The 24,722-nt window shown below is 38.4% G+C and overlaps 1 protein-coding gene across 1 annotated transcript; it reads left to right on the top strand.

Moving 5' to 3' along the window:
• Window positions 1–1,321: 1,321 nt before the first annotated feature.
• On the top strand, window positions 1,322–24,722 carry LOC146486269 (MAM and LDL-receptor class A domain-containing protein 1-like). The gene is made up of 14 exons (XM_085097004.1): window positions 1,322–1,450; window positions 3,643–3,758; window positions 6,397–6,525; window positions 12,601–12,857; window positions 13,474–13,597; window positions 14,685–14,813; window positions 15,600–15,868; window positions 17,224–17,323; window positions 17,753–17,881; window positions 18,429–18,557; window positions 20,057–20,313; window positions 22,753–22,876; window positions 23,870–23,998; window positions 24,445–24,722. The coding sequence occupies exons 2-14, from the start codon at window positions 3,674–3,676 to the stop codon at window positions 24,720–24,722; spliced, it is 2,139 nt and encodes a 712-aa protein (XP_084953130.1). The 5' UTR covers window positions 1,322–1,450; window positions 3,643–3,673.

Genomic DNA, 24,722 nt, shown 5'->3' with positions numbered 1-24,722 from the left:
AAGACACCCAGGGACGCTTGGCCACCAGTTTGCTGTCTTTTCGTAGGCAGTAGGATAACTTTGGTTTTTGTTTTTGTTCGATATTACAAACGAAGACCATTAAATAATAATAATAAAAAAAGTTGATGAACTAAAAGGTATCAGACGAGGAAACTTATCAACATGAGTTGTTTACGCGCATGAGGGTACCACGTGATCTTGTGGAAGGTTTAATTTGGTGGTAATCACTATATGAAATATTTTTGTCAATTCACAAAGTTGTCAGTTCATAACAAAAAGTGTAAGTAACTGGATGTAAAAGTTAAGAATGGCAACCTTTCTGACGAATGGCCCGGCAGACACAGGAAAGCCTGCTATTGTGAACTTATATCTCATAACAAATTATGACAAAACAATGTAATTTTTAGACAAATTTACGGCTGTGATGCTGATCTCAGTTAGAACCCACGCACTTGACTATTAATGCCTGAGGGTGTCAACTCGGGGGAAAGATCTGAAGCGGAAGTTGAAGCTATTCTGTCTTTTCTTAGGCAACAGAATAACTTGGGGTTTTGTTTTATCATCAAGATTAAGAACGATCTCTATTAAATAATAAAAGATCATGAGGTGAATTGAAAGATATCAGACCAGGAAACTTTATCAACATCGATTGTTTACGTGAAAAAAAGGGTAAAAGTTTATTTTGAGGAAGTTGTTAATTGTCTTAGCATTAATATTTTAATAGTCAATTCATAAAAAGGAAGGTCATACGAAATAAAAACGTTTTCACCAGCTTGCATATATATACATAGAATATTCATTCGCTACTGGGTTTGTCGGCATACATACGCCGCTCATATTAATTACAAACCTGTTATTACCCTTACTTACTTACTTACTTACATGTTTGACTGAAAGCGGTAGGCGAAAGTTCTAACGAAAAGCGATAATTAGCATTAGTTACAAATTAAACAGGTGCACCTGTTTATGAATAATGGTTTGGAGTCTGTCTCTAATTTTGTTTTTGAAGCCGGACTTCACATTCTCTGGCTTAGCTTGTTTAGATTCTGATTAATCTGATTTCAAACCACCGCAAGATTTAGCAGAGTACATCGAAATACGACTGCCAGAAAGTCTGCTTAATAGCGGAGTCTATTAAACAAACAGTTGGTATCTAGTCCTGCATAATTTTTGCATTGAGAAATTAATAAGAAAGGTATGAGACAATACTTCAAAAACGATTAATCCCAGAAATTGTCGCGTAAGTTATTGACAGATGGCTCTTAAAACTAAATATACTCAGACAACTGTTATGTCGTTGTTGCATATTTATATGGCCAACTTTTAACTCGCAGCACACATTCGCAGCTGGAGTTGGCCGTAAATTTTTGTCAGCTTCTTTTCAACTGAATTTTGCAAACGCTGTTCTGAGTCGATAAAGAACCACCACTGTTGATCTACCTACCCTAAGGTAAGCTTTTACTTAAAGAAACCAATCTTGAAAATGGTTTTCTTCGGCGATTTCCTACCAGTTATCGTTCACCTATTCACCTGCGTTAGTACTAGAACCTACAAGCAATGCTGGTCTACTGGAAATTAACTTCGGCATGCAAATATATAGAACATATTGCCGAAATAATACTAACATGATGTTGTTTATATGGTATTTATATCCGCTGTTCTGGTGTGTTGGTTCACGGATTGTAGTAAATACACAATGTATGGAAAGTCCTGATGACGATTAAAAGAGAAGGATTAGAAATTCTTTTATGAATTTCCAAATGTTTATTACTGTCAAATTTTCCTCAACTCTAGATTTTAGCATAATGCAGGATTATATTACGCACAGTTAAACACGAATAAAAGAAGTTGAGACGGATAAAATGAAAACCCAATTTAAGGCCTCAAAATATTATTTGTTAATTCTCCTTTAATACAAAAAAAAACAATGTTATTTGGAATTGGCACGATTCTAGTTAGCTAAGCTTTGTTCCATTGTGTATAGCTTTACTAAAACAGCAATAATTTTAAATAATTCAAAGACGGTCATCTATTATAAGGTCTCTAACTTATAAACTACATGGTGTGAATCGACTACCAAAATTCTCAACTTTTTTGGGGCTGACTTACCCGAAAAATGAGGAAAAGTTTGTTTATCCAAAAGACCAAGTTTCCTTCTCGCGTAAAACAAAAAGAATCAGAAACAGATGTTGCGCAGTCATGAAAAAAGTTGCCACGACTAATGACTCGTTTATACGAGAGTGGAGAAAGATTCAGTTTACGTGAAACAAAATTTCCTCAATGTGTTGTCAGGACTGCGTTGTCAAGACTGAACTAGCATTAGACTTAACTCTATTGGTTTGATCTGAGGTGAATTTGCACTGTCGCGTAAATTTTACGTGTGTAAATTTAGCTGGCTTTACGTCCGTAAATAAAGTAAGAAGCGATGTGTGAGCCGCGTGCGTAAACGTAAAAAGTTGAGCGTCGTTCAACTTTTTAAGTTTACTCAAGTCGTTCATATGTCGCTTCTTATTTTGTTTACGTACCTAACGCCAACTAAATTTACGTCTGTACGCACGTAAAATTTACGCGACAGTGGAAACACATCTTACAAGGAGAAAACAAAACAACAGAATTTAACCATAATGCCCATCGCATCCGTTTGCTCTTTAGCAGAGGGCACAGAATTGAGTCAACAAAGTGTGCGCCCTTGCTAGCATTCATAATTTCTCGCTTGTTTATATCGCATATTTTATCCACGCAACCCGAATGAAATACTGATGAAATATGTTGTCGCATTTTGCCCTTTACACGTTTTCTGCAGGAAAAGAACCCAGCTTAGATATTGTTTATCTTTCAAAGGCTATATTTAGTTGATAAGCCCCTTTAAAACGATCGGCAAATCAAAGCGTTGATATCAGTTTGTCTTTGTACAATTGTTAGTGAGCCGTTGTGTAGTTCGCACTTTAATACTCAGTGTCAGTAGTAAAGATTACTAACATAAAAGCAATGGAAGGTTTAGTTACTAGTCATTTCACCTTAACCGAGCTCCTGAATCTTCCTTGTGTAGGAATAACAAGTAGGAATAACAGCTTATCGTCTCCTAACGTTTTTGCTTAGTCTGTACAAAACTAAAACTACTTCTGAATAAATTGATCTATTTATAAAATGCAGAAATAAGTCATAACAAATATATATCCTTAGATGGGTTGCAAATGGAGTTATAGGCTTCCACTACCCTGTCACCTTGAAAGAATAATTCCCCGGGAGGCCCACATCCCTGAAACCACGTTAATCGCTGCGTTGTCCTGGTGGTGTAGTGGTTATCACACCCGACTAGTACGCGGGGGGACGTGGGTTTAAATCCCACTGAGGGCGAATTTTCTTTCAGACATTTACTCAAAAAATATTATTATTTGGGGTGTATTGGGTTAGTGGTTCTTTCATATACAGTAATTATTAATTGAAAATAGCCTGTATCCTTCATACTGGTGGTGTAGCGATCCTCCCTTGTTTTGCCTTAAGAAACACGCGGACATCCTTCTTGTCTGGGTATAATTTTGAACCACTCTTGAAGATACTAAAAAGTGCTTCAAGTGCTCTCGTCAAAACCAAAAATAGTTTGTTTTCAATGATTGTCTTAAACCAGCATTGACTTTTCAGGCCGCGCGTCATCCAACACAAAGGAAACGTGATGATATTTCACTGGCAAGCATTACTATTCTTCCTAACGTATGAACTATTGGAAATAAGAACTTCGTCATCGCAAGTCCTTACCGGTAAGTTTTTTCTCAGTTAACGAGCATTCGCCTGTTTAACGTTGAGTTATGACTAATTCATTTTCACACCCAAGGGGAAAATGTTTAAAATAGCTTGTGTTGTAGATATTTCCTTTCGCACTTTCTTAATAATAAATAGTGTTTATTATCGCAAAATATGCGCTGGCACTTACTGGCGTGGTTTTCAATTTCATGATTCCACTTCTCCAGCGGAAAGTCTCCGCAATTACCTGTGTTAGTAAAAAAAAAAAGCAATTTTATTATTTCAAATTTACAATTGTTCATCATTATCCAAGAAATATAATATCGTAAATTCCATTTCATTTCTGACTTTTACCACGATAAGATAACCAGATTCAACGAAAAAAAAAGTCGAGTGTATTTAATTATTTTTTGTTTGAAAAGCAAGCCGGCGATGCTAATTTATATATCTCATTTTTTTTTTTCCTTTCTACGCTGAAAATCACACCGGCGCCGAACCCCTTTCTCGTTTCGTTCAAAATTGCAAAATGTGTCATTTGATACTTGTTTTTGTTTAACCCAGCTGCCATTACTTTACACCTTGATAAACGGCTTAAATTTGGTTTCCGATGAGCTAGGTTGAGTCTAGGTTAATAATATTTTTGGTGCAAATATATTATAATATTATAATAGGCTACTCAATTCACATATGCTCGTGGAAATTTTTGTTCACTTCTCAGCCGTTAATACATACATTCATCTACAATTTCTCGATCTGGGCTAACAGTTATTCTTTTATCTCAGCTATCTCTTGTTGCTTCACCGAACAATAACACTTTTGGCCGGCGTGCTTCAGCCTCATTCTCAGGCAATATTCTGTGGTCTCTAAACTTGAAGACTAAGCACAAAGCTCAGTTATATCGTTAACGGGCCAAGGAAGTCTAATCAGAAATGTATCAAACAGATGAATTGTCATGCAAAGTAAGTGACCTAAATTTGGTTCGTCCGAAGAAATAAAGGATTAAACTAAAAGGTTTGTAACCGACTTGTCTCCTGTTTACGCGAAGCAAAGGATATAGGGGGACGAACTCTCAGATGAAGGGAGTTACTAAACAAGATCATTTTACTGATTAAAAGTGGTCATCTCCAAAAACCCTCAGATCGATCTCCATGACAACCAATTTTGGAAGCAAGATGGCCATTCGATGTCGTTGTGAGTTGCTCCATACACGACGGCGAGAACAAAAGGGGGAAATCATTAAAAAAAAGATGGAACAAGTGGTTCGGTATTATGACAGCACAGCAGGTCATCTGCACAGACCATGAGTCGTCATGAGGATCTCAATTCCCCCCTGAAAGTTTCTCGTTATTTCAAACACGTCTTATTGAGAGCTTTGAATATATTCAGCATGGGCGTCTACATCAATTATTCGTGATCCGAGCATACATGTAATTCTTTTCTTGTATAACAGCCTGCTTTTGGAAGCTCCAAGACAGCGGTGAAGTGATTAGAGCAAATGACAAAACGGTACTAGCCTCGTTCCCGAAAGGACCGGGCAACAAAGTTAGTTGTGAGCGGTCCTTCTCGACTTACAAAAAAAATCTCACAGCCGCGCACTTTGATTAAAAAGTATACTTATTTATTATTTGTTCGCTGATCGTAGTTTAGTAGGCCTGCATCTTTTCTAAGCTCTAGTTCACCGGACGCCGAACTTCCAGCTCCATTGTTTTGTCTTTCGTTCTTTTGTCCCCTCGGACCAATATTGTGTTACGATCAGCGGCTAGTCTGAAAGCAACATTATTCTTTCAAGTTGATCTAAATCAGGATTACTATACAGTGTATTTCAGTGTACTAAACACAAATGCTGTTTGATATATATATATATATATATATATATATATATATTAAATGTAGTTATTGTTTAGATTTCTTATGCTTCTAAAGCTGTAAAAATTGTTCCGTTATTTTGTTCCCATGTACCTTTACATTTACAAGGATGATTTGACTTTTGATAATCAATGTAGATATTTGAAGCTGGTCGCAAACAGTATTGCAATTTAGGTAAATCATTTATTTTTCCAGGGAGAGGAGGTCGTCTTATTTTACATTCTACGCTACCGTGACTTTAACACATGAATGACATGCTTTCCAAGTCAATTGCAGTTTAGGCGTGGGACATGAGAACTCTCCGGGTTAAATCATAATTGTTAAGTCGATATAAATGCGGCTTACAAATAAGGCTTTAAGGCCGCACCTTTCAAAACATACGGACTCAGAACTTGAAAAACCCAACTTACGATGTGCGTGTTTCCCCGCTATCAGTGACAATTAGACGGTGACAACCGACTGACATCAAAAATGCCCATCCTCAGAAACCTACAAAGTGGATCGAATTTCGCCAATCACAGCGTGCGAACTTGACCTCCAGTGATCCCAATGAGCCAATAACCTTGCTTTCCTAAGAGAACCGTCTCAGTGATTGACGCCAGTGAACAGTATTAACGGAATGGTCGAGTCTTGAACTTCAGATTTCGCATGTAACTAAAAGACGTAGTAAAGCGCTGTACATTTTAAAAAACTACTCCTGCAATTCAAACGCCCACAACATTTACATCAAGGAGTGAAACTATTTCTCAAATTATTCTTCAACTTATGAGTTTGTACTTTTTATTTAAGGGGACTGCAACTTTGACCGTAGAACACTTTGCAACTGGCAGAATGAAAAAGTCTTGGACCATTTTGACTGGCGAGTCTGGAAAGGAAGCACTACAAGCCAGGGTACAGGACCTACAAGTGATCACTCAGGTGAGAAGTTGTAAAGCTTTGATTACATTGCATCGCATTCCATTTAATTGCATTGTATTGCTAGGTCTTGCTAATGTTTATCTTGTCGACTGGAACAGTAACACATGTTTCTAACGTTACTGATCAATTCATGAATGGGAAACCTTTATGCGTGTTATCAAATTAAACTAAAGATTCCAATTTCCATCCGTCTTTCCAAACGATCCCATAACTCCGCCATTCGTACTGGACTCCCCATAGTTTCTGTAGTGGGGAATTCTTATTTCTCAGATTCTCGACTGAAACCAATACCACGTATTTCTTACTTTACCAATTAATTCATCAATGTGATACCTTTATTATGGTTATCAGAACTAAAGATTCCAGTTGTTTCCTTGAAGCTTGCGTGCAAATGTGTTACGATAATTTCTGGTCGTATTTAAACAAGGACCCACAATATAAAAAGGATAGCTTCTCACACCTCCGTCACATAGTCACTGCTTCAAGATAATCTTATAGATTTTTTTTTGCGAAAAATATCGGGCAAGATTTGTGTAATGTATCGATAGTATTGTCTGCCTGAAGTTGTGTTAGCGGAGGTTCTCGCATTCTGTAAACGTGCAAAGGATCATGGGGTTTTGTGTGGGCCATGCTTTCTGGTGTCATGGCGGCTGAATAAAGTGTAGTTCTTTTCATAGTTAAATCTGGTTTATTATTCGGCCATCCGGGCGTCATTGTTACATTGGCGACGAGGATTCAATTCGTTTGTGAGGTGGTGGCTCTTTTGGAAGTCATTTGTGCGGCAAGTTTTAGTATTTTGTCAGGAAGATGACGGATAGTGGAACCAGTTCGAGTACAAATTCGAGTACAGCTTCAAGTTTACAAGCTTCGCCAACCGCGAGGTTTGTTCATATTCTTGATGTGGCCAGCCTTCCTCCTTTCAATCCAAAGGAGGATCCGAACACCCTTGCAGTTCGCTGGAAGTTGTGGAAACGCTCGTTCAATCTGCATTTGGTGGCAAAAGGGATTACGAAAGATGAACAGAAAACTGCGTTGCTGTTGCATACTGGAGGGTTGAATTTACAGGAGCTTTATTACACGTTATTGACCGGTACGGATATTAAGCCGTTCGCTGAGAGAATGGAGTTGTTGGATAACTATTTTGCACCGCGGTAGAACGTTCCATCCGAAAGGCATCAGTTTCGGCAAATGGAGCAAGCGTCAGGAGAGTCAATGGATCAGTTTGTTTGTCGGTTGAGACAGAAAGCGATCACCTGCGAGTTTGAAAGTGTTGATGGGGCAATAAGGGATCAGCTTATTGAGAGATGCAGGGATCCCAGACTTCGCCGTAAGAGAAAGTAAATGTTACTCTGAAGGATTTACAAGATTTGGCTCGTGTGCAGGAAGCAGTGAACATGCAGGTCAAGGCTATGGATCAGTCACCCAGTCTGGTGAATACTGTTTCTGGCAAACCTCACAACAAAGGAAGAGGTAAGGGACAGCACAGGGTAGGAATAGAGGAAATAGGCCTGGTAAACAGTCTGGTGGCTCTCAGGAGGCAAAAGTGAGAGGCTGTTTTCACTGTTATTACACTGACCATATGGCACGTGACTGGAACTGTCCTGCCGGAAACAGGATGTGTAATGCATGCGGTGAGATTGGATATTTTGCAGTCTGTTGCAAAACAAAGGAACGCAAGCCTCTTACGAGAGATGACGAGGGAAGGAATAATAGTCGGGTTACAGCCTATCAACTATCAGAGGATTCAGCTACTGGCCAACAAAAATAATATGCGTTTACAATTGGCGTCGGTCAGCCTGCAGGTGGTAGTAAAGTTGATTTGAAGGTTGGAGAAGTGATGTTACTAGCGGTACTTATTGATTCTGGAGCGTCGTGCTGTGTGATTGATCAAGCAACCTGGGAAGTTTTGAAGAAGAAGAAGAAGAAGAGTATCCAGGGTGAGTCCAAGAAATCAAGCAAAAAGTTGTTTGCTTAAGGACAGAAAGATCCTATTGAGGTGATTGGGACATTTGTGTCTGAGATTGTTTGCGAGATCAGTGGCAACAGTTGTGTGGACGAATTCACAGAGGTTAAAGGTCCAGGAAGACCTCTACTCGGAACGAACACTGCGGAGAAGTTGGGCGTGTTAAGGGTTGGTCCAGATGCGTGTTCATTAACCACTGAAGGAAGTCACGCAGACATCCGTGAGAAGTATAGAGAGGTTTTTACGGGGGTTGGAAAGCTGAAGGATTTTCAACTGAAATTACACATAAAGGGCGATGTCACACCTGTTGCACAACTCGTACGGAGACTGCCATTTGGTTTAAGAGCCAAGGTTGACGAGAAGTTGGTTGAACTGGTAGCCAAAGACATAATCGAGGAGGTGTCACACAACCCAACTGAGTGGGTGTCACCGTTGGTTGTTGTCCCGAAGGCAGATGGTGACATTCAGATTTGCGTGGACATGCGCAGGGAGAATTCAGCAATAGAGAGGGAAAGACACCCTATCCCTACAATTGAGGAAGTCTTGTATGACCTGAATGGCTCAACTGTCTTCTCAAAGCTCGATCTCAAGTGGGGCTTCCACCAAGTGGAACTGGACGAAAGATCGCGCGAGATCACAACGTTTGTCACGCACCGTCGTTTGTATAGGTACAAACGTTTGATGTTTGGGGTAACATCGGCACCTGAGAAGTATCAGAAAATTGTGGCGGATGTTTTGCATGGTTGTGAGGGAGTGGCTAATTTGGCAGATGATTTGATTGTACATGGTTGTGGCATAAAGGAACATGACAGGAATTTGCATGCTGTACTGACCCGATTGAAAGAAATAGGGCTAACCTTGAATGGGGACAAATGTCAGTTTCGTCTTCCCAAGCTTACATTTTTTGGTCATGATCTGAGTAGGCAAGGTGTTGCACACAGGGAAGAGAAAGTTGCTGCCATCTTGAATGCAAAGCCTCCACAAGATACCTCTCAGGTCAGATCATTTGTTCAGCATGTACAATATTCTGCAAAGTTTCTTCCCAACTTCGCGCAAGAAGCAGAACCACTCAGGAGCCTTCTGAGGAAGAATCAGCCTTTCATCTGGGGTGAAGCACAGGAAAAGTCATTCCAGAAGTTGAAGCAGCTAGTTGCACAGGCTACTACGCTTGCATATTTCAGAGGAGATTGTAACACGAGGATCATAGCCGATGCGGGTCCACAGTGTTTAGGTGCAGTGCTGACTCAATTTCAAGACGGTGAGTGGCCAGCAATCTCGTATGCGTCCAGAAACCTCACTGAAGTGGAGCGCAGATACGGTCAGACCGAGAAAGATGCCTTTGCCCTAGTATGGGCTTGTGAGAGGTTCAATATTTATGTGTACGGGCGCTCTCTCAAGACTCAATCAATGTGAACCTAAAGACACAAGTAGGGGGGAATTTGATTTTTGTCAAGGCAGTTGCTAAGGAAAGCTTACCTGTTGGGCTGACAGCGAAACAAGTCGAATTGGTTTCTGCTAGTGACCCAGAAATTGCTAGCCTGAGAGAGTACATTTTAAGTGGGGACTGGTCTCAATGTAGGATGACAGCTTATGTGGGTATCAAGGATGAATTGTGTGTGTTAGGCAAACTTTTTTTGCGCGGTACAAGAATTGTTTGCCAAAGGCTTTACGGGGAGAAGTCTTACGTCTTGCCCACGAGGGACATCAGGGCATCGTTAAAATGAAGGCACGTTTAAGGACAAAGGTTTAGTGGCCAAAGATTGACTCAGACGCAAAGCAGGTGTGTAAGTCTTGTCATGGCTGCCAAGTCGTTGGTGAGTTCCAGGTTCCTAAGCCTATGAAGAGAGTAGGACCGCCTACTGGACCCTGGCAAGACATAGTCATAGACTTGATGGGCCCTCTTCCCACTGGAGAAAGTTTGCTCGTAGTCGTAGACTATTACAGTAGGTTCTACGAGGTAGCGATCATGAACGCAACAGCAGCTAAGAAAGTGGTGGATGTACTGACACAGCTATTTTCCAGATACTGATTTCCATTTACACTCAAGTCTGATAATGGTCCTCAGTTTTGCTGTGCAGAGTTTGAGAAGTTTCTCTCTGATCACGGAATCGAACACTTGACTTCTCCACCACTGTGGCCGCAGGCCAATGGACATGTCGAAAGACAGAACAGAACTTTGCTTAATACTTTGAAAATTTGTTCATGTTGAGGGGAAATACTGTTGTGAAGAACTGCAGATGTTTCTGCTAGCATATATATCCACACTGCAAACAAGCACTGGTGTTACGCCTGCGTTTCTTATGTTTGGCAGAGAGTTAAAAACCAAACTTCCGGAGTTGAGGTGTGCTGGTAACCTGTTAGACGAGGGGGTCAGAGATAGGGATTGGAATGACAAGTTCACCCACAAGGAACATGCTTACAACAAACAGGGTGCAGTCGAAAGCCCCGTAGTGCCAGGAGACCTGGTTTTACTGAAGAACACGAAGACGTCTGGCAAGCTAGAACCAAATTTTGAGAGTGAGCCATACACAGTACAGACTAAGGAAGGAAGTGAGGTGACGGTTAGGTCAAAGGAGAGGGCGGAATGCAGCCGAAACAGCTCATTTGTTAAGCCGTACAACCCACTTAGGGAATTCCCGGAAGCCACAGAGGTCGCTTCTCAAAAAGCCACATAGGCCGCTTCTCAAAAAGCACCCAATACTCTTCCACTAGAGAAGAGTTTAGCGACACCAAGGCCAAGGCGGACTGTCAGAATGCTGGAGAAGTACAAGGACTATGTATCTTAAGAACTGAACCCTGTTTGACACGTTGGACTTCTGTTGAAGTCTGTTAGATTTGTTTTCATGTTCTTGGATTTGAATTTTATTGGACAGTCTAATTGAGATAACTCAGTGCGAGTAAAACAGTTTTCGTACAGATTTATTTTTCGCTGATTAGTACTTTATTGACTTTTCCTCTTACTCTGTTTGTCTCTTAAGAAAGGAAGGGTTGAAATGTATCGATAGTATTGTCTACCGGAAGATGTGTTAGCGGAAGTTCTCGCATTCTGTAAACGTGCAAAGGATCATGGGGTTTTGTGTGGGCCATGCTTTCCGGGAACATGGCGACTGAATAAAGTGTAGTCGTTTTCATAGTTAAATCTGGTTTATTATTCGGCCATTGGGGCGTCATTGTTACAATTTCCACACAGCTCTAGACACTTGGCGACTCAGACCCTATTCACACCTGCCGGTTTTTTAAAGAAAGTTGGTGTGACAGTGGTCCACGTGTATTTAATATGTGGGGCGGTGCCAAATAAGGTGAGCCATAGGTAACAACTGTTGCTTTTTCGAGAAAACCTCCTACCTCTTTTTTACTATCCATATTATAAAGTGAATTTCAAATTGATTCTGTCCGAGTTATTCTGTTATATCATTTCTGCACGGAATATTCGATGTCAGCAGCTCAATGTCTCCAAAGAAATGACTGACGGCTTGGCCAGGCCAAGGTTCCTTTAATTGTGCGGGTCGCGTTTAAAAGAGCAGTTTAATTGTCTTCCAAATAAGTTGCACTGCAAGACAATTGTTAGTCAAGTCAATCGTATAACAACGGCCTCTCTTTATAACTGAACACAACACTTGTTTTCTCAAACTTGATATGATTATTGTGCGCATGTTTTATCGACAAATGCTTTAATTTTAATACATAAATAAAGGGTTCTCTTATTTTTTATTCTTTCTACCATCTAAGCTATGAATGCTGTCTCTATGCTGTGCCTTGATCTGAAGAATGTGTCCAGCAGTGGTGGTGTTTTGCAACTTCTGTGAAGAATTGCCTCGTGGAGCAAAACGTCTAATGATTTAATCCCATCATTTCGTTTCTTTTTCTCGCAAAGTAAACACACACATTTTCTACTTGGTCGACGATGACACCTTTCTTAACGATTTAAGGCTCATTTTCACACTGCAGCAAAACAAATCATGATTCATCTAGATAACCAAGCACCAAAAAGAGTTAATGAGTTTTAAGGCACTTCCATTCGGTTTTAGCATGCACAAATATAGTGTGTGCCTTAAAACTGTGAGTCATTGAGAACTTTATTAAAACGTTGCAATATATTAAACGTTTCATAGGAAATGGCTCATATATCTACATTGAGACATCCAGTCCTCGTAAATACAACGAGAAAGCCAGGCTACTCAGTCCTTGGATGGTAGGCCCAAAGAGGATGACTTTCTTCTACTCCATGTATGGCAGCTACATTGAGTCTCTCTCAGTCTATGCTAGAATCAATGGCAGTGACTCCAGAATCTGGAGTCGCCATGGAAACCGAAGGACAAGTAATTGGACACAGGGATGCACAGCTGTTAATTATTATGGGATATATCAGGTAAAGTCGTTTAAAAGGCAGTAACGTCATGCATTTAGGGAATTTTGACTTCATGAATGTTAACTTGTAAAAAATCTTAAGAGGGTCCTGAAGGGGTAAAATGAGAACTGGGATTGGCCTGTTTTTGCCCTGGGAAAATAAGATTTAGGTCACTGGGACTGGGATTTGGTCACTGGGAATGGGGAAAAAATGTCAAAAATGGGAATGGGAAAAAGATTTTGTAACCATGCCAGTCGATACATGACCTATTCCCTGGGATTGAGAAAAGTCAAAAAAGTGTTCAAACGCTTTGTTCGTGTCAATTTTTAGCATGTTGAGCCAGCGTCCGCACGCAGATTTTCTTTTTTTCAAGTGCACCTAAAAAAACTTTCAAAAAATACACCTATCATTCATTTATTTTGTTCATATATGGTATCCCCATTACCTTGTTATTTCCTTGTAAAATTAAGATATCGACTTCTATCTTTGAAAACAGATTTCTGAACTCTTGATTGTATACTTATAACATTATCAACGAATTTAGGCGTTTTTTTTTTATACTACGGATTTCCTACTCCTGATCTTGTTGTTATCTGTTCTCTTTCTTTTCTTGTCCCTTTTTCACTCTGTTTTGTAGATTATAATTGAAGGAGTGGCTGGCTTGTCCTACACCGCCGACATTGCTGTTGACGACTTCCATTTTAGCAACTACTTGACTTGTCCTCCAGATAATAATACAATACCGCTTCACATGTTTGGAGGTAAATAGTTCTAGATGATAGCGGGTATTACGGATAGGTATTACGTCTGCCCCATATTTCGGTCAGGAAAATTTTCATCGGGATCGAGAATGGAAATAAAGGGTTTAATCTTCAACATATTTATCATGTTTATATTGATATGCCAGTCATAGTCTTTTTTATTTTTATTTTTATTTATTTTTTTTTTTTACGATTATCGATTCCTTTTAGCCTACCAAGTTAAGTGTTAGTGTTTCATTTACTATAGCTTTTTTAGTTCTTGATTAAAGCTATTTTTGGCTCGCAATTATTGAACAAACTTATTAAAATTATTTTCAGCTTTTCTCAGGGCAACAATGCGTTGTTTTAGTTGTTTTTATCAGCACCATATCTGATCCTGATCTACATTTAGATCCACATTCAAATATCTCCTGTTTGTTTAAGTTTGTTTACTTTTTTTCTTTTTTTCTTTTGTTTGTTTATTATTTGTTTGTTTTTTTACTTAATTATGCGTCGTTTAAATTTTCCATTAGTGAAATTCTCTGCCCAATGGAGGGTGCCATGGCCTGCATATTATATAATCTAATAGCTTTTTTCCCCGTCATGTTTTTGAACCCACATGTGACGAGAAACGAGCTTCCGTAACTGATCTTGATTGTGTATAGTAGATACCTACTTTAATGTCCATTGTATATACAATGAAAAGCAGCAATTCTATTATTTAGTTATTCATTTATTTATTTATTTATTTACTTATTTATTTATTTATTTATTTAATTATTTATTTATTTATTTATTTACTTATTTATTTATTTATTTATTTACTCACTTATTTATTTATTTATTTATTTATTTATTTATTTATGTACTTACTTACTTATTATTTCTTGCAAATGCCCTTTAAATGCTTCTGACTTTATATAATCATCTTGAACTCTAATAAATAAATTACCTATCTGTGTTTTTTTATGAGCTTATAATCAATTTGGTTAAGGTTCTCTGATCCATAGTCTTATTTCATTATAGACGATTTCTTATCTTTTCTTTTTTTTTTTCCTTCTCTTGTTTTATTTTCTTCAATTACATATATTTCTTTATTCCTTACTAGCAAACTGTACCTTCGATCAGAGCTTTTGCGGATGGCGTAATGTTGCACCTCCTTGGGACCAATTTAACTGGCACGCGAGGAAGAGTGGAACTCCAAGCTATAGAACAGGACCGAGTTCGGATCATACTGGTAACTAAGCAAAAAGCCTCATTTTCCCTCGTTTTACATGACAGTTTATTGCAGGTACTAAATCCAGTATCCAATGCTTATTTTACAATAACTATCCAAATTCCCGCGCGCTGATTGGCTCGTAGCTATTGTCTATAAGAGTACAGACAATAAAAATGACGTCAGATGTAACGCGCGCGCTTTCTCAACGAAAAAAAAAGCCAATTGCTCGTACTTTTTCCATGTTATTGTAAAAAAACAAATCGACGGCAGTTTTCTATGGTCTATACTCTTATAGACCATAAAATGACGCCAGAAAATGTCCAAAACTTGGCAGTGAAACCACTCGCCTGCGGCTCGTGGTTCCACTTGAGTTTTGAACATTTTTTGACGTCATTTTATGGTCTATAAGAGTATAGACCATAGAAAACTGCCGTCAATTTGTTAAACAACCTCAAATCCACACTGATCGGCAATCATACAAAATGTTAATGGTTTGAGACACTATATCAAACATTCGAAAGGGTGTGCCTCTCGTTTCTTCTTGCTGAGGTCAATTGCAAAGGTCGTTGTCTGATTTTTCATCGAACAGTTAGCAGTTACTTTCCTGTGAAATTTTTGCCACTCGTCAAAAAAAGTTTCCAAAACTTTGTTGACCAGTCACTCTGGCTGGACTCTGCAATCTGATCACGTGCGTCAGTCATACCACTGACTCAATTATTGACATTCTTTCGTTTGTCCTCCAATCCCAAACTCCGTTACACTAATCAAAACGAGAGTTTATTGTACAATCTTTCATTGTTTCAGGAGGTGGAAAATACATCTATATCGAGGCATCGTATCCGAGAAGACAACATGAAACATCGAAGCTACTGAGTCCTTTCATACGTGGTCCCGTATGCTTTCGCTTCTATTACCACATGTATGGAAGTCATATAGGAAGTCTTGATGTCTCCCTTCAAACGTTAGAGACAACTATAAATGAAGCGGTCACGCTATGGACAATGAAAGGGCAACGGGGAAACAGGTGGAGAGAAGCTAGCATTTATATTGGTTACACAGGTGATGAATTTCAGGTAGGCTAAGTTTTATATTTATGGCGAATTTCTCTGTGGAAATGTTACAAAAAGTGGCACATCTCTGTTGGCGATGGGGGAAGGAGCTGCACCCCGAATACTAACGAACACTTTAAGCTTTAATACGGGATCCCAAACCACGCGCCTTGGAATCCAACCCTAAATTACTTTCTGATTACATCACTGATGAGGAAGAACGCGTTGGGTGGGATGTTCTTGGAGGACTTCTTGAATAAGACACAAATTGTATGGTTTTCGTTGTGTGAACTGAAAACAAAATTCCCACGGGAGAGTAGAACAAACTTCAGTTCATTACAAAACTACTGTCATGTTTAGCAAGGTTCCTGATTAAAGGGAACTTATAAGGACCACGAAGAAATGACGACAAAGTAATCTATGACTAATTGCACTTAACAGATATCCAAGGTAGCTGCTAATGTTGGACGTTTAAGAATACTTCCTACTTTCGCCGGTGTCCTTCAGCAGAAAATTCATTCGCGCAGATTTGAGAAAATAAAAACAATAAAAAAAAAACAAATATATCAATGGACTGTTAAATATATGTAGTTTTTAACAAAAATGTAATTTTAGCAATATTTTTACATTATGAAATACCATGAGCCGTTAAACTCCTAAACGACCGAGGCCTGTTCTATTGAATTGATCGGGTATTGAACGCCATGGCATGACTGAAACAGCTGCACATCAATCAACAAAAAAGTGTCAGGCTCGGGGTGGTAAGTCATTTTGAGATAGTGACACCTTTGTGATTTCTTTCGTTGCATTTATTTTCCATTTCGTGTGAAGAGCTGTATTAATTTTAGTTTTGAAGTTTTGTTTTCTCGAAATTTTTGATTTAACAGTAAATATTATTTTGATCGAATGAAAAGATTCTCTCGTTCATAGGAAATAACCTTAACCCTATCTAGACCGGGGGTCTTTTTAACATTTGAGCAAACATTAAACGGCCTGAAACTTTAGGACTTTTAGGAACTTTATCTGGAAACAAGTTGATGCCATCGGTTAGTGTTCATTGACTTTGCCATGGCAACCAACTTTTCAAGTGAAATTAAAGGCTTTTTTTTTTTTTTAAGAAAATGGAAAATCCTTATTTAAAATGAAGTTCTATGCTTTTAGCCCATATTAGTGTCACTTTATTGATTCTGAGTACGTTTTGCTTAGTTTTGGCGCTTTCCTGAAGTTTTGGAGAAATCCAGAAATTCAAGATGGACGTACTATCTCTCCTCCAAGTGTCATTGCCAGAGCTTTTTATACTTGCGAAGTAGGGTTTAAAGTGATTTTGGCCTGACCCCTAAAGGCGAGTATTATTTCTATAATGTCAAATGCCATTTTAGATCGTATTGACAGCAACTGTTGGTAGAAGCTTTGCAGGCGATATAGCTGTGGACGATGTAACATTCACTGCTGGGATGTGCGTGGAACTGACTCCTCAAGGTACGTGAAACGCTTTGTGTTTTGTGAAACAAAGAAAATTGAACCATCAGGTTTGCTGATTCGAGCTATTTATTAACTTTTTGCGTTTCTTTCAAGGAAATTGCGACTTTGACCTGCACTTTGTCTGTGGACGCACAATTCTTCTATGGATTTCACTTTATTTATTTATTTATTTATTTATTTATTTACTTACTTACTTACTTATTATTTCTTGCAAATGCCGTTTAAATGCTTATGACTGTATATAATCATTTTGAACTCTAAATAGATTACCTATCTGTGTTTTTTTTTTTTTTTAATGAGCTGATAATCAATTTGGTTATGCATCTCTGATCCATAGTCTTATTTCATTATAGACGATTTCTTATCTTTTTTTTTTTTTCTTATTCTATTTTTTTCAACTGCATATATTTTTTTATTCTTTACTAGCAAACTGTACCTTCGATCAAAGCTTTTGCGGATGGCGTAATGTTGCACCTCCTTGGGACCAATTTAATTGGTACGCGAGAAAGAGTGGAAATGCAAGCCAAGGAACAGGACCGAGTTTGAATCATACTGGTAACTAAGTAAAATTCCCATGCAGTTTCCTTCGTTTTACATGATAGTTTATTGCAGGTACTAAATTTTTTGCACATGATCCAGTATCCAATGCTTAACAACCTCAAATCCACACTGATCGGCAATCATACAAAATGTTAATGGTTTGAGACACTATATCAAACATTCGAAAGGGTGTGCCTCTCGTTTTTTCTTCCTGAGGTTATTTGCAAAGGTCGTTGTCTGATTTTTTATCGGACAGTTGCCCACCCTACAACAAAGTCAATCACAGCGTGCGAACTTGACCTTCAGTGATCCCAATGAGCCAATAACCTTAGTTTCCTGAGAGAACCGTCTCAATGATTGACGCCAGTGAACAATATTGACGGAATGGTCGAGTCTTTAAATTCAGATTTCGCGTGTAACTGAAAGACGCAGTAAAGCGCTGTACAATTTAAAATACCACTCCTGCAATTCAAACGTCCACAACATTTACATCAAGGAGTGAAGAACCATTCCTATTTCTCAAATTATTCTTTAACTTATAGGTTTGTACTTTTTATTTAAGGGGACTGCAACTTTGACCGTCGAACACTTTGCAACTGGCAGAACGAAAAAATCATGGACCATTTTGACTGGCGAGTCTGGAAAGGAAGCACTACAAGCCAGGGTACAGGACCTACAAGTGATCACTCAGGTGAGAAGTTGTAAAGCTTTGATTACATTGCATCGCATTCCATTTAATTGCATTGTGTTGCTAGGTCTTGCTAATATTTATCTTGTCGACTGGAACAGTAACACATGTTTCTAACGTTACTGATCAATTCATCAATGGGAAACCTTTATGCGTGTTATAAAAACTAACGATTCCAATGTGCTCATTCATCGGTGCACTTTCCAAACGATCCCATAACTCCGCCATTCGTACTGGACTCCCGATAGTTTCTGTAGTGGGGAATTCCTATTTCTTAGATTCTCGACTGATACCAATACCACGTATTACTTACTTTACCAATTAATTAATCAATGTGATACCTTTATTATTGTTAACAGAACTAAAGATTCCAGTTGTTTTCTTGAAGCTTGCATGCAAATGTATTGCGATAATTTCTGGTCGTATTTAAACAAGGACCCACAATATAAAAAGGATAGCTTCTCACACCTCCGTCACATAGTCACTGCTTCAAGATAATCTTATAGATTTTTTTGCGAAAAATACCGGGCAAGATTTCCACACAGCTCTAGACACTTGGCGACTCAGACCCTATTCACACCTGCCGGTTTTTTAAAGAAAGTTGGTGTGACAGTGGTCCACGTGTATTTAATATGTGGGGCGGTGCCAAATAAGGTGAGCCATAGGTAACAACTGTTGCTTTTTCGAGAAAACCTCCTACCTCTTTTTTTGCTATCCGTATTATAAAGTGATTTTCAAATTGATTCTGTCCGAGTTATTCTGTTATATCATTTCTGCATGGAATACTCGATGTCAGCAGCTCAATGTCTTCACTGAAAGAAATGACTGGCGGCTTGGCCAGGCCAAGGTTCCTTTAATTGTGCGGGTCGCGTTTAAAAGAGGAGGTTAATTGTCTTCCAAATAAGTTGCACTGCAAGATAATTGTTAGTCAAGTCAATCGTATAACAACGGCATCTCTTTATAACTGAACACAACACTTGTTTTCTTATAATTGATATGATTATTTTGCGTCTGTTTTATATCGACAAATGCTTTAGTTTCAATACATATGTAAAGAGTTCTCTTATTTATTATTCTTTCTACCATCTTAGCTATGAATGCTGTCTCTATGCTGTGCCGTGATCTAAAGAATGTGTCCAGCAGTGGTGGTGTTTTGCAATTTCTGTGAAGAATTACCTCGTGGAGCAAAACGTCTAATGATTTAATCCCATCATTTCGTTTCCTTTTCTCGCAAAGTAAACACGCGCATGCTTTTCTATTTGGTCGACGATGACACCTTTCTTAACAATTTGAGGCTCATTTTCACACTGCAGCAAAACAAATCAAACAACCAAACAAAAAAAAATGTAGTGACTCATCTAAATAAACAATCACTAAAAAGAGTGAATGAGTTTTAAGGCACTTCCATTGGGTTTTAGCATGCACAAATATAGTGTGTGCTTTAAAACTGTGAGTCATTGAGAACTTTATTAAAACGTTGCAATATATTAAACGTTTCATAGGAAATGGCTCATATATCTACATTGAGACATCCAGTCCTCGTAAATACAACGAGAAAGCCAGGCTACTCAGTCCTTGGATGGTAGGCCCAAAGCGGATGACTTTCTTCTACTCCATGTATGGCAGCTACATTGAGTCTCTCTCAGTCTATGCTAGAATCAATGGCAGTGACTCCAGAATCTGGAGTCGCCATGGAAACCGAAGGACAAGTAATTGGACACAGGGATGCACAGCTGTTAATTATTATGGGATATATCAGGTAGAGTCGTTTAAAAGGCAGTAACGTCATGCATTTAGTGAATTTTGACTTCATGAATGTTAACTTGTAGAAAATCTTAAGAGGGTCCTGAAGGGGTAAAATGGGAACTGGGATTGGCCTGTTTTTGCCCTGGGAAATAGGATTTAGGTCACTGGGACTGGGATTTGGTCACTGGAAATGGGAAAAAAATGTCAAAAATGGGAATGGGAAAAAGATTTTGTAACCATGCCAGTCGATACATGACCTATTCCCTGGGATTTAGAAAAGTCTAGAAAGGGTGCAAAAGCCTTTTTCGTGTCAAATTTTAGTATGTTTAGCCAGCGTCCGCACGTTTCATTTTCCCCTGATCGATTTACGGTCAGCGATATTTCTGTAGAGCGTTGTGTGTAAAGACAAAGATCAACAAAGCATGCGTATTTTTATAATATAAACAACATGGCGGGAGCGACAGCGAATGCAGAGGTGTCGTGCAAGGCTCACATTGTTGTCGTGGAAGTTAAGTACTTATCTGCTAAAAATGTTGTTATACACACTGAGAACTGTAAACTGAATAAACTTTGGATTGTTTAACAACCCAGATGGAGAAGAATATTCGTAGAATGTGTGGCATAGAGGAATCGAGTAGACTAAGAGGATTTGCAGATTTTGCTATTGAAGTGTTTTACATTTTACAAGAGTGACAGGCTTGCACGACTCCCTGGTGCATGTTTTAGCCTTTTTTTTTTTATCTTCGATTGACCACCCTTTTTGTAACATATGAGGGTGGGTCTTTGTAGGTTTCTTTGAGCAATAGTCGTTGCTCTATTAAATGCTAGGCTTTCATGAGGATTTGTTTAAATTTTGGCACTGCTGGTATTATTAAGAAACATACGGCCAGTTTGCTCTTATTTGATTTTTGAAAGAGTGCCAGTTTCCTGTTTTCAAATTGCACTTCTGAGAGGGTCCTTCGAACAAGGTCCTCGGGATAACCTCTCTCCTGTAGGCGTAATTTAAGATTAAGAATTATTTTGCTCGATCTTCAAATATTTTTTTAGAAGAGTTTGTTCTAAAAAGTCTCAGAGCCTCGCCTTTGATGAAGCTTTTTTGACCTCTTGTGGGTGGCAGAGATTTGAAGTGCGTACGCACATGAAGAACTAAATTTCTTCTGAATCTTTCGCCACTATAAATGTTTGTATCCAAAAATGTCGCTTCTGTTTCTGAAATTTCAGCCGTAAATTTAATTGTGGGGTGGTGTTTGTTTGCTTGCTCATGTTCAATGAACTGCATTATCTCGTCTCTGTTAAAAGTCCAGGAGGAAAATACGTCGTCTACATGTCGTTTTCAAATGAGTGGTTTTAAGTCTCTTTGGTTTAAAATCTTCGTCGCAACCTCAGCCATGTACTATTGGGAAAGGCGACTGCTATTTTTGTAGCAATGGCCCTACCATGGGTTTGTAGGCAGTGCTTTCCATAGAACTGGAATGAATTTTCTTGGTGAATTAAACTTAGTTTTGGCTGGTATTTAGAAGCTGTTATTTTGTGAATACGAAGAGAAAAGAGTTGGTATGTATAGCAGCGGGTTTTTTTCCGAATTCTGCTAGTGGGAATGGGATTTGAACACTGGGAAGTGGGATTTGGAAAAAAAATGGGCTGGGAAATGGGATTGGTAACCCACAATCCCTTCTTCCCCACCCCCTTCACGACCCTCTCTTTATATCCATTCGGCAACCCGACGTCACAATAGCCGGATAATAAGCTGTAGTGAATTGGAATTTTTCACTTTAAATGGCCTATTATTCATTATTATTCCAACAAAAGGGATTAGTTGATAGAGCCATCCAAGTTATAGAAAATGTGTTTTCAATCCTTGAGACGGGATCTTTTTAGATCATGTGCGACCCATGGTGATGAATCAAAGTGCGAAGTAATTGTCCATCATTATAAGAAGGAGAAGAAAACGTGGTCAAATAGTTACAGGGACGGACTTGAAATCTCAAGTGCCCTTTTTGACTACTAGCTGGATTTGTTTCCTGGTAGTCCCGTTTCAAATCCTTGGCCAGGCTTTGTGAATGCCAAGCCGGTAAACGTCCCTGCCAGTTGCGACTTGTAAAGAGTTTTTGGTTCAGTTCAATATTTCAGATGCTCTACAATGCGTCCGACTCCCGTTGCAAGGACTCAGATTTTCGTTTTTTCAAGTACACCTGAAAAAACTTTTAAAAAATACACCTATCATTCATTTATTTTATTCATTTATGGTATCCCCATTACCTTGTTATTTCCTTGTAAAATTAAGATATCGACTTCTATCTTTGAAAACAGATTTCTGAACTCTTGATTGTATAGCTTATAACAATATCAACGAATTTAGGGGGGTTTTTTTTATACTACGGATTTCCTACTCCTGATCTTGTTGTTATCTGTTCTCTTTCTTTTCTTGTCCCTTTTTCACTCTGTTTTGTAGATTATAATTGAAGGAGTGGCTGGCTTGTCCTACACCGCCGACATTGCTGTTGACGACATCCATTTTAGCAACAACTTGACTTGTCCTCCAGATAATAATACAATGCCGCTTTACATGTTTGGAGGTAAATAGCTCTAGATGATAGCGGGTATTACGGATAGGTATTACGTCTGCCCCATATTTCGGTCATGAAAACCTTCATCGGGACAATGGAAATAAATGGTTTAATCTTCAACATATTTATCATGTTTATATTGATATGCCGGTCATAGTCGTGTTTATGATTATCGATTCCTTTTAGCCTACCAAGTTAAATGTTAGTGTTTTATTTGCTATAGCTTCTTTAGCTCTTGATTAAAGCTATTTTTGGCTCGGAATTATTGAACAAACTTATTAAAATTATTTTCCGCTTTTCTCAGGGTTACAATGCGTTCTTTTAGTTGTTTTATCAGCACCATATCTGATCCTGATCTACACATACATCCACATTCAAATATCTCCTGTTTGCTTAATTTTGATTACTTTTTTCTTTTCTTTTTTTGTTTGTTTGTTTGTTTGTTTTTACTTAATGAAACGTCGTTTAAATTTCCCATTAGTGAAATTCTCTACCCAATAGAGGGTGTCAAGGCCTGCATATTATATAATCTAATAGCTTTTATCCCGTCATATTTTTGAACACCCTCACCTGTGACGAGAAACGAGCTTGCGTAACTGATCTTGATTCTGTATAGTAAATACCTTTTTTAATGTCCATTGTCTATACAATGAAAAGCAACAATTTTATTTATTTATTTATTTATTTATTTATTTATTTATTTATTTATTTTATTTATTTATTTTATTTATTTATTTATTTATTTATTTATTTATTTATTTATTTATGCACTTACTTACTTATTATTTCTTGCAAATGCCTTTTAAATGCTTCTGACTTTATATAATCATCTTGAACTCTAATAAATAAATTACCTATCTGTGTTTTTTTATGAGCTTGTAATCAATTTGGTTAAGCTTCTCTGATCCATAGTCTCATTTCATTATAGACGATTTCTCATCTTTTTTTTTTAAATTTTATTATTATTTTTTTAATTACATATATTTCTTTATTCTTTACTAGCAAACTGTACCTTCGATCAGAGCTTTTGCGGATGGCGTAATGTTGCACCTCCTTGGGACCAATTTAACTGGTACGCGAGGAAGAGTGGAACTCCAAGCTATAGAACAGGACCGAGTTCGGATCATACTGGTAACTAAGCAAAAAGCCTCATTTTCACTCGTCTTACATGATAGTTTATTGCAGGTACTAAATCCAGTATGCAATGCTTAACAACCTGAAAGCCACACTGATCGGCAAACATACAAAATGGTAATGGTTTGAGACACTATATCAAACATTCGAAAGGGTGTGCCTCTCGTTTTTTCTTGCTGAGGTCATTTGCAACGGTCGTTGTCTGATTTCTCATCGGACAGTTAGCAGTTGCTTTTCTGCGAAATTTTTGCCACTTGTCAAACAAATTTCCAAAACTTTCTTGACTAGTCACTCTGGCTTGACTACGGAATCTGATCACGAGCGCCGGTCATACCACTGACTCAATTACTGACATTTGTTTGTCTGTCCTCCAATCCCAAACTCCGTTACACCAATCAAAATTAGTTTTACAGCGTTTATTGTACAATCTATTATTGTTTCAGGAGGCGGAAAATACATCTATATCGAGGCATCGTATCCGAGAAGACAACATGAAACATCGAAGCTACTAAGTCCTTTCATGCGCGGTCCCGTATGCTTTCGCTTCTATTACCACATGTATGGAAGTGATATAGGAAGTCTTGATGTCTCTCTTCAAACGTTAGAGACAACTATAAATGAGGCGGTCACGCTATGGACAATGAAAGGGCAACGGGGAAACAGGTGGAGAGAAGCTAGCATCAATATAAGTAACTCCGGTGATGAATTTCAGGTAGGCTAA

The sequence above is a fragment of the Pavona decussata genome, unplaced genomic scaffold (assembly GCF_977016875.1).
Source record: "Pavona decussata unplaced genomic scaffold, jaPavDecu1.1 SCAFFOLD_21, whole genome shotgun sequence".
Classification (NCBI taxonomy): Eukaryota; Metazoa; Cnidaria; class Anthozoa; order Scleractinia; family Agariciidae; genus Pavona; species Pavona decussata.
This window is presented reverse-complemented; position numbering and strand designations above follow the sequence as displayed.